This window comes from Sinocyclocheilus grahami, unplaced genomic scaffold, assembly GCF_001515645.1.
Source record: "Sinocyclocheilus grahami isolate Dianchi unplaced genomic scaffold, SAMN03320097.WGS_v1.1 scaffold1045.1, whole genome shotgun sequence".
NCBI classification, from domain to species: Eukaryota; Metazoa; Chordata; class Actinopteri; order Cypriniformes; family Cyprinidae; genus Sinocyclocheilus; species Sinocyclocheilus grahami.
In genome coordinates, this window is record NW_015506224.1 from 160,351 (window position 1) to 171,104 (window position 10,754).

Genomic DNA, 10,754 nt, shown 5'->3' on the forward strand with positions numbered 1-10,754 from the left:
TGCTCTGAAAGAGGTGTTCTGTTGACATGGCATCCCAGAAATAGTGGTGTCGGACAATGGACCACAGTACACTTCAGTTCTCTTTAAGGACTTTGCAACTGACTACGGATTGGATCATGTGACAAGTAGCCCATTGTTTCCACAAGCAAATGGAGAAGCAGAGCGTACTGTGGGTACTGTTAAAGACCTGTGGAAATGAGGAGATAAGGAAAGAGACATCACTCCTGACATATCGTTCCACGCCACTAGGGAACGGATATCCACCAGCACAGCTGCTTATGGGAAGGCAACTCCGCACTACTTTACCTCCCGAAAAAGTTGTCTCCATGCTGGCCAGGAATGAGAGAGTTCCGGTGCAATGAAACAAAAGGAAAGAGAAAACAGCAGCAGTACTACAACAGTCGTCATAGGGCCCGGCCCCTCCCAGTTTTGCAGCCAGGACAAAATGTGTGGTTGCTGTTGGAGAAAATGCAGGGATCTGTGGTGTCTCAGTCGTCAGCCCCAAGATCTTATCTGATTGGCACAGAAGATGGAGTGATTCGAAGAAACCGGGCTCATCTACGCCCGACTAATCAGTCAGAACAAGTGCCATAATCGGACACTGAGTCTGAGATTAACGAGCAGCCCCTGTTGCAGAACAAACTGAAGAACGTTCTTATGTGACCCACTCAGGAAGAGTGTCACACCCACCTAAGACGATGGACTTGTAGAGAAAAAAAAGTTAAAGGAAAAGTTCTGAAATAAGGGGAAAGATAATGTGTTGAGTTATCAGAGTATATTGCTTTTTGCATAGAGATGAAAAGGGGGGCTTCTTTATTTAACAGAGGAGGTGTTCTGTGAAGGGAATAATTGTTTAAGGTCTGGGGTTACCCGGACACATATGCATGGTGAACAGAAAGGAAGTAATGTTTGCTATGATATATGGTAGTGCCTGTGACCCGTCTCGTTTTTCAGTTAACATGACACGTTAACGTAACACATGTTGCCAAACGTTTCTGTTTTTCTGTGAAAAGTAAACAACTGTTTTCATACAGCGATAGACGCTTTTGTCCATATTTGTGATTTCCTTGTACGACTTTCTGCACGAGAGCGCCCTCCGTCTTCGAGTATGAATGAAACATTCAATTATTCTGGGTCCGAATAAAACATCAGGTCATGCACAAACTATCCTGTCTCTTTGAATTTAAATCTGTATTTATTAACACCGCTCTTGAAAACCTCTATGCAAACACACTTGCCTGAAAAAGTGCGAGGACAAATTTATGTGATATTAAAAAGTTGGGGGGACACATCCCCCGCGTCATCTACGCCCCTGGCTTCAGGTCAGGTTGAGAAGAACCAAAATATGGAAACATCCAAGAGAAGTCCATGTTAAATTTACTAGAGCTCTGTACATACAAATTTGCTTAATCATTTATACCAGAATATGAGTAGCTCTTAATGGGAACGTTTCTGTCACTTAGGAAGTCACATGGCATCATAATGCATCATAATGTTAATCCACGTTGTCCATGTAGGAGCTCAAACAGCACCAATACAGACTATAAAAGCGTCTGTGTTGTATATTTCTTTAAACGTTCCATTTTACTTGAAAGCACATTCTTGTGCCACAGAACAGAATTTTCCCAAAATCTGATGTAAACGAGAAGTACAAAAGTGACAAGTTTAGAAATGTCATTATATGTAGTAATGCATTTGTTTATTATGATTTGAGAATAGCATTATTTTCAAACAAGTCAGTATAAAGTGTGAAATATATGTGAATACAATTCTAGCTCCTGCTGTAGATGACTTTTTCTCCTTCATCTGACAGCACTGTTACCTCACAGCAAGAAGATCCTTGGATCGAGTCCTGGCTGAGGCAGGAAGGCTTTCTGAAGGGGGTTTGGTTTGCATGTTCTCCTCGTGTTGGTATATGTCCCCACTCCAAAGATATACAGGTTTAGGTAAAATGGATACACTAAATTTCCCATAGGAGAGATTGTATACCAGCACTGGGGTTGCATGTGATACTTAGTCTCAGTACAAGGCACATTCCTTTAACACACCCATTCAATAACATAACCAAATTTAACTAAAATTTGCCACTCCATACCACAACTGTCACATCTCCCTTACCACTTTCTCCTCTTCCAGTGAAAATGAGGTTTTCAAGAAAACTTTTATCATGATTAAAATTAATTTTGAATTTACTGTACAGTTTGTATACATTTTGTAAGCATTAATTATAGCATTAATTAAGTGGCTTGTGAAACCTAATATCCCATGATTATGATAGAATTATCGTTACATTACCCTTTTAGAGCTCTGCATTTTTTCAAAAACAAAAAATACATTTTTTAAACAATACAATTTTAGAATTTTGAATATACTTCATATTTTTTTACAAAACAATGAGCAATCAGTTGTTTATAGCCATCAACGTTACATTGTAAATATGATAAAGAAATGAGACAGAAGAAAAAAATAGGTTTTAAGGTAGTTTTTAATAGTAGTTTTTGTAGTAGTTTTGCTGATAAGTTTTTTTTTGTAATGAAGACATTGCAACATTCATAATGACAAAAGAGTAACAGTGCCACATTGGCATACATCTTATTAGAAGTGTATCAGAAGACATTAACAGTGAATATTACTGAATTATGTTTAGATTTTTACACTAAACATATTTAAGATGCAAATTAGTGAATATATCAGTCTGTATTTAAACCTCATTATTACAGGAAAGAGTTAATCAATTATTTCATCAACTGGCATATAAGTGATGAATCAGAATTTCCCCTTCTGTTGATTTTATTTAGAGCTCTGTAATAGTGTTGAAGCTCTGTATTAGTAAACTGTTTTATCAGCTGAAGTAAAATCATCAGAAAAACAGACATGTATATAATAAAGCTGGTGCAGGACATTATCACTCTGTAATTTGAAAGGCCTCCCTCAAGCTCTGTAGTGCCTCCCTCTGAGTGATATTTCCCCATGCTTCAGGTAATTTTGCAGGTGCACACTGATATTTTTGAGCAAATCTCCTGTTGTACCTCATGAACACGTATCTCCAGTAGACTGCAGCCCCGTTATTCCTAGAATCTTCTGGGTAAATTTTCCAGTCTGGGTAGATAGATTGGTACTCCTTAAAGGGCAGAGATCGGCCCGCTGTATCTCTGTTTTGAAATTGGTTTTGTCCTGCAATATCTGCAGAGCAGGTGTTGTGAGACAGAGTGGTAGAGTTGGCATTGGTATAACACACTAGACCTTTGGGACGATGCACCACCGCTTCGTGCACTTGATGTTCTGTTTCTTCCAGGTCACATGGAGCTTTGCAGAAAGGACAACGCTTATCGCACCCCTTGACTCTTTCATATAGCATGTCCTGAAGTTTATCAGGGAGGTCATCCGGGACTTCAATGACATCCTCATTCTCCATAAATTCCTGAGCAATTGATGAGGATAACTCAGAGACTGATTCCTCTAGGTTTGCAAAGAAATGTTCACGATGCATACTTATGTCAAACAAAGGTTTCTTCAAGATTTGAGTTGGCATAGTGATTTTTCCTAGACTCGCCAGGCTGGCACAAACTTCCTCAAGTAGTTGTCTAACATTTCTCTGTGCCCCACTACTAGATTCAGATGCCTGATTAATGCACTTCTTTACCCAATCAAATATTTGGTGCATTCTCTGTTCCCTGCGGTCTTCGATCATAACAGAACCTGACAGATGAGCTCTGATAAAGTTCTCAATACTCTTCCGGCAGAAGCTCTCATGGGACTGAAGGTACTCATGGAAATCCTCAAAGCTGTCCTTTATCAGCATTTCTTTAAGAAGAGTGTAGTGGAACTTCTTTGGTGAGCTATGAAGTTGTGCATTTTTGTTCTTGAGCATATCATTAAATATCTGTCTCTCCAAGCTGTTGTAGATGAAGTCTTCGACTGTTGGCTTGAGGCACTGATTGGTGAAAGATTGAGCAGCTTTTTGACACTGGTCCCTTTTTCGGAACTGATATATGAAATTCAACATGTGCCTCTCCCTAGTCTCATTTAGGAATCTCTCTTTTATTTCCTTTTCCCTTATGAATGAATCCTGCACCTCTTGAAAGGACTCTGCTGCTTTGCCACAGACGTATCCTTTGATATCCACTTCAAATTTGGGACTCATCACGAATGGCTCACCTTTTAAAACTTCTAGACCTTTGTCCATAATTGCAAGCAACTCTCTCATATAGCTATCTGAGTAGCCCTCTTTGTGGCACACCTTATCTGAGACTCTCCTGTCGCAGTCTTCTATCAAATTATTAGTGAATCTTTGTGCAACATCCTTATTGTACTTCAGTGTTTTCTTCACCTTACTACTCAAAGCAAAATGGGCAGTCTTCACTTTAAAGCCATTGAGCTGGTTTGCATCTCGGAGTCTTAAGTTATGTTTTTTTAGACCACGATCACTTATGTTTTTCTTTAGCTGCTCCACCATCCTTGCAAAGATTTCTTGTGTCTCTAGGGGGGGATCGTTCATGTTGGATGGGATATTTTCCCAAACACTAACAAATTCACGTTCAATCTCCTTGTCCTCAATAACACAGTTATTGTTCTTGCAGGTCTGCAAGAGTGAACGTAATCTCACCTCCAGGGCTGCTTCAAGTGATGTCAATAAGGCATGCATCTTAACTGTCATATCATGACAAATGGTAGCAGACTCAAGTTTCTGGGCAACATCATATGTCATTTGTTCTTGAATGTGGTCTACTTTTTTGTGAAGGCTTACTTTGTAATTTTCCACAAGGCCAATATCAATATCCTCCTGCCTAAGGTAGTCCCAGAGACTTGCCTTAATATGGTCTCTCTCTGTATTGATTTGGGTAGCTGCTTCGTCTCTCAAGATTCTGAGCAGCCTATCTGAATCCATGTATTCTCCACTTTGGTATGCCGATTCTTTTAACTCTGTTATGTGATTGTCCAATGCTTCCACCCAAATATCCAGTTGATCATTGAGCTGCCTCTCTCCCTGTACGAGTTTTCTGCAGAGGCCAATGATGGCATCAGCTGTAGCCGTTTCTCCGAACTTTATGGCAAAATTTTCATTTTTCACTGACTCCCACAGACTTAACATATGCTCCATAAATGCACCCAAGCAGGTTGGCTGGCCATTTGTTGCTTTTTCATGAAACATAGTCAACAATCTTTTCTTAAGTCTGAGAATTGCATCACTGTAGATTTGATCATTTTTTGAAGTCACAGAGCTGCTGCCTATACCTCTTCTTTCACTTGTGGGAAATGTTTCTCTTTGAGATTCATTTGGGAGCAGTCCTGTGGTCAGTACATCAATTACACAACTCATGATTTTTCCATCCATTCCTGCTCCCTCTGAAGCAACCTGGAAGGTAGTCTTCCTCTCCAAATTTCGTGTGCAGAGAATAGCGTTGACAGCAATCTGAAGGTTGCTTCTTGTTTCGTTCTGGTCCTCATCTGGTAGATTTATTAGTGTAATGTCACTCAGCCCACTGACAAAGGTAGCCAGTTCACTGGCATGCACAAGGCTTCTTTCTGTTTGGGCGTTCAAACCTTCTGTGCTAATCAACAACAGAAATTCACAGTCCATCTCCATTCTGAAGTTGTCAGGTAGGCTGAGGAGAAGCATGCATGCCCCTTTGATATGCCTTCTACCCCATTTTGGGAAGTTGACCCCAAACAAGGCAGATAAGACCTCTGCGTTCTTGGAGTTGTGGAAACCTAGGATTGTCAGAACTCTCATGCGACTGAACTTTGGCAGCTGCTTGTGTACCTCGTAAAGAACACTGTATACCCAGTTCATGGGAAAAACTGAGGCATCCCCATCATAGAGTTCAAGGGGAACTCCATAAAAGAGTAGTTCAGCCCCTAAATATGGTAAGCGGAACATGTCGTACAAGTCACTGTTTGGGCCACGAAAGTATCTTTCGTAGACCAGTCCCATCTCTCGAAGGAAATGTTCAAGTCCAATGCAAGGTTCTTGCATTTGTTCCTCATCTGCTTCCCTTTGATCGGACAGGTTATCCAACTGCATAACTTCAAGTTTCACTCTCATCCAAGAGAGAAAGAATGCCCGCTTGGTTGTGTCAAATGAACAAAGAGCTGCAGTAAAGGCTCTCATGGACGTTGTTAGTTTATAATCAAGCAGTTGTTTTATAAGGTTTTCCTTCTCCCCTGTTAAGCTCTGGGATGTATGCTGTAGGTGACGTGCCTCCTCCTTCTCCAGCTGACACAACTGTTTCCATACTGTACCTTGCAGGGGCAGATGATTCTCCAAATAGCTAGACACTCCATCTTCAATTCCACTGAGGACTTCTTCAACTTCACTGAATGCCATTCGACAGAGCTCATCTTCATCAACATTAATGTCGAGATCATTGGCCATACCGGCTGTACCTACAAGGTTTGTGGTGTGTAGGTATGGAATAAAGTGGTTCAGAACATCTCTTAAGTTCTCAGCAATTTCTTCCTCATCACCTTCACAGCCATTAAGCATTGTTCCATCAGGAAGTTCTAAATCCTTCATCAGCCTTTGCTTCATTTTCTCATTTTGATTCTCTTGTCTATCCTCTACTGATGTTGAGCAGTCGATTATAATCATGTGACTTGTATTGTCCCTCCATGAGGCAAGTAGGTCTCGTTCCTTGGCACCAAAACTTCCAAAGAAAACTATGAGGACTGCAGATGTGTAACACAGAAGACTCATCTGTTTTTCGCAGTCAGCTGCATCTCCACGAAGATTAGCAACTAGCACAGGACGAGAAAATTTGTTGTTATGACAATCTCCTGAATGCAGGTTCCAGCAAACCTCCACCAGACCATCGGAGAGAACTCGAGTCAGCTGCCCTCCCTCCATACCACAGTTTACGAAGCAGTCATTCAGCTCATGTGGACCACCAAGAACATGGTTGAGTACTCGAGATTTCGAGACATTGCAGGAACCTAGCCTCACTGCGGAGAGAAATGGCATCCTGGAATCGGCCATGTTCTTCATGATGGGTCCCTCAGAAAGTGACTTCCACTGACCGAGAACACCTCTAAATGGACACAGGAGGATGGTTCCCTTCTTTTCTGGGTGAATAGGGGGAAGATACAGAGGCACTGCAAAGTTGCACTGCAACATCCGCTGGGTGATCTCTTGCTGTAGGAAACTATTTGTTGTCATGTAGATGACAGCAACCAGGTCTAAAGGATTAATAGCGCATTGTGAATTCTCATCCATGTCCAAACCGTAATCTCCTACTGGTACCTTGCAGCAAGTGCTGCGGGCTTGGGGATTGCATAGCCAGAGCCGCCGGAGGAATGCATTTAAGAGCTCTGTTGGGTCCTGTGGAAGGTCATCTTCAGTGCTTGGAGTGCTTACATATTGCATTGTTGTAAGGTCCAAAGGTGCCACCTTTTCCCTGTGCAGGTCCAGCATGTGCAGTAAAATATGCTTGTCCCTGTCAATTTCAGACACTAGAGGAGAACCATATTTGGTGAATAAATTCAGTGTTTATCACTTTTTTTCTAATTATAATAATTTTGCAATAATCATGAAAACTATGATGTTATATATGATGTTTCTAAAAAGCTTGGAAAGAAATGCTTAATAATAGGATGATGGAAACAGAAATTTGATGCATATGGTAACTCTTACCTATCTCAGTAGTAAGGGTCCCCGGGATGGGGGTAGTCTTCCGATGTAGAGACATTGTTTTAGAATGTTTATTTAATTGTCAGTTACAATCCGAAGGATCACATTGACCTGCCGGCCAAAAACAACATCTTAAAGAATGTCCCTCTTTCTGCTTCAGAAACTAAGTGAATGAATGAATGAATGAATGAATGCAAGTACATTTACATTTACATTTAGTCATTTAGCACATGCTTTTATCCAAAGCGACTTATAAATGAGAACAATGGAAGCAATCAAAATAAACAAGAGAACAAATGTATGCAAGTGCTATAACACGTCTCAGTTAGCTTAACGCAGTACACGTAGCAAGGTTTTTTTATTATATAATAAATAAAAAGAAAACAGATAGAATAGAAAGAGAATAGAGCAAGCTAGTGTTAGAGGCCTTTTTTGCTTTTGTTAATTGTATAATAAATCAAAAGACAATAAATAGATAGAATGCAAAAAGATTAGAGAAGCTTTTTTTTTTTAAGAAAACAAGCAGTTAGTAAATGAATAGAGTGCAAGTCTAAAGGGACAAGTTTTTTTAAAAGAATATAATTAGAATAGAAAGTGCTAGAGTTAAAGGGTAAAATAAAGATGGAAGAGATGTGTTTTAGCTGATTCTTGAAGATGGCTTATAACTCAGCTGCTCGGATTGAGTTGGGTAGGTCATTTCACCAGAAGGGAACATTTAATTTAAAAGTCTGTGAAGGTGATTTTGTGCCTCTTTGGGATGGCACAGTAAAGTGATGTTCACTTGCAGAAAGCAAGCTTCTAGAGGGCACATAACTCTGAAGTAAATAAATTACATACAAGTACACAATATATACAGCATGCAAATACAAAATGCAAGCTTTAGCTTGGATTACATTTCATTGAGTCAAATTCAACTCAAATGTCAACTCAAAAGTCAATTTAATCTAATTTTTATGCAGCAACAGTTTGAGAGTTCATCCAGACACCACCTAATAATATATTCATAGACCTGATAATAGATTAATTAATCTGCTTTTTAGGACAGATAGGTATCTGCAAATTAGATGTTCATATCCTTGACAGAGGATAAATCATATCCAACTTTTCCTAAACTGCATCACTCTGTGGAACACAATTTAATAAAACTGTTGACATTTGCCTAAGGGAGACAAATTATGTTAATCGTACTGGGCTAATTACTTTCTGACAGTGTTGCTGCATTATTGGTTGGATGTCTAATAGTGTGTATAAATGTGTCCTGTACATCAAAATCACATAGCTGGGGTTTGCTTTTATCATTTGAGGATATAACTGTCAATACAACCAGCATTGTATGTATTTTTCAGCAAAATTCATTCATCCTCAACTACTAAACATTAATCTTTCTTCTTTCCTGAGGGTCATAAGTATGCTTTTCACAAGCCACACAGATGGAAAGCTAATTTCTGCGCTTTTGCGTTTGCATTCCTCAGCAAGGATTAGGCAGTCACTAGTGAATGATTTATTAAACATAGATCCAAAACCACAGATCAGTTAAAACCCATTCAGTTCAAATCAAATATAAAGTACACATTTATACTGTCATACCTATGCAATTCCTCATTTAATTAAATTACTGAAATACTAAACTTTGCTAATGGTTTTATACAAAATATGTGGTCATTAGTGTCATTGTTAACATATTACCATATCATCTCGCTTTGGAGTTAAAACAAACAAACAAATGAATAAATAAGCAAGTAAGCTTACCTAAAATGTATGATGCCTTCTTTGGCTGTGTGCTGTGCTGTCATGACATGGAACTGACATGACTAGCATGACATTGAGCTTTTATATGAGCCTTGAGAGTGATACAGTCTGCTTTTTTGGAATTTGCACCACCCCATTCATTAGGTATCTACGCACATGCAGGTCTTTATCACGTACACACTCCGAAAACAACAACCCCAATGCAGCAGAAAAAAGTACCAAATAATCCATGTCCTACACAGTATTGTGCAATGTGATCATTTAAAACACTTCTATAATGCATATTGTTTTGTCAGCAAAATGTCGAACCAAGTGAAAAAAAAAATCAATTTATTTTTAAGCATTAATAGATTTTTCAAGTAAAACATTTCACAAAAAAGCTTGGTAACTTATGTTAAACATTTGGTTTTTCACAGGCAGGCACAAAAAAAAAACAAGTTTAAATCATTATTGCTCTCCATTTTTAATGCATATATGGTGTTTAGATAAGGATTGTGCTGCTGTGGTTTCAAACATGATTGGCTTCCATGAAAGAGTGATGACTTCATTAATGACATCACATCTTCTGTTATCTATACAGTTGCTGACTGATTAAAGTCTGATTAGTTGAGAAGAGATTCTGAACATTCATGTACATCGATAACATCTGCTTTACAGGTAGTCCTGTTTACAAATGTGATTTTTTGATGTCCTGGTTTTAAATGTTTTTTACAGAGCCCCATGATAATAATATGAGAGGAACTTTAAAACAAAATTTCAACGTTTTTGGAAGCAAGCATAAGATTTCCCAGGAACTCAACCTAAGTGTTTTGCAAACGGTTTTCTTAGTGGAAAGCAAAGCTTTTGTCAGGTAATGCAAAAGCATTGAAATCTATTTTTTAACAAATAAAATATACTTATTCAAATATTATATTTATTCAAACTTACATTGAAATGTTGAACACTGTAATATATAAAAGTGTATATGAATGTATATACTATAGTATATGAAAAGTACATCTTTCATGTGTAAACTAGTGCTTGCCTCTGTTTTTATCACTTTGCAATGAGGTTACTAGAGTGGTTCCTTACCTTATGAGTCAAGTTCAAGTAATTCAAGTTAAGCGTAATGTCTGGCTCAGGATGAGGTGAAAGCTCTACCCAGAGGGATAAACGCTCATGTGCGCGTAGGAAAAGATTACATGCCTCCTATTTCTGTAACGCAAAGCTCTTTAAATGACTTAGCCGTGTGAGTGTGTCTGGCTGAATAGAAAGATGCAGCTCTAGGTCCTTGACTTCCCAGAGTATAACCACGGTTGACGTGCTCTGAACGGGACTACCTGAAGAAAAACACAAAGGCAGTGAATAGACTTTCAAAATGCTGGCGACAATGCTAACA

General features: G+C 39.0%; 1 protein-coding gene across 1 annotated transcript; it reads right to left on the minus strand.

Annotated features, from left to right (window-relative positions):
- Positions 1–2,905: 2,905 nt before the first annotated feature.
- Positions 2,906–7,685, minus strand: gvin1l2 (GTPase, very large interferon inducible 1-like 2). Its single transcript, XM_016251457.1, has 2 exons — positions 7,631–7,685; positions 2,906–7,449 (listed from the first exon to the last, which is right to left on the minus strand). The coding sequence occupies exons 1-2, from the start codon at positions 7,683–7,685 to the stop codon at positions 2,906–2,908; spliced, it is 4,599 nt and encodes a 1,532-aa protein (XP_016106943.1).
- Positions 7,686–10,754: the final 3,069 nt, after the last annotated feature.

Bases quoted from the DNA above. Each gene is read 5' to 3' on its own strand.
- gvin1l2 (XM_016251457.1), bottom strand. From the start codon at position 7,685: ATGTCTCTACATCGGAAGACTACCCCCATCCCGGGGACCCTTACTACT. The intron at 7,450-7,630 runs GTAAGAGTTACC...GTTCTCCTCTAG, and splicing joins GACCCTTACTACTGAGATAG to TGTCTGAAATTGACAGGGAC.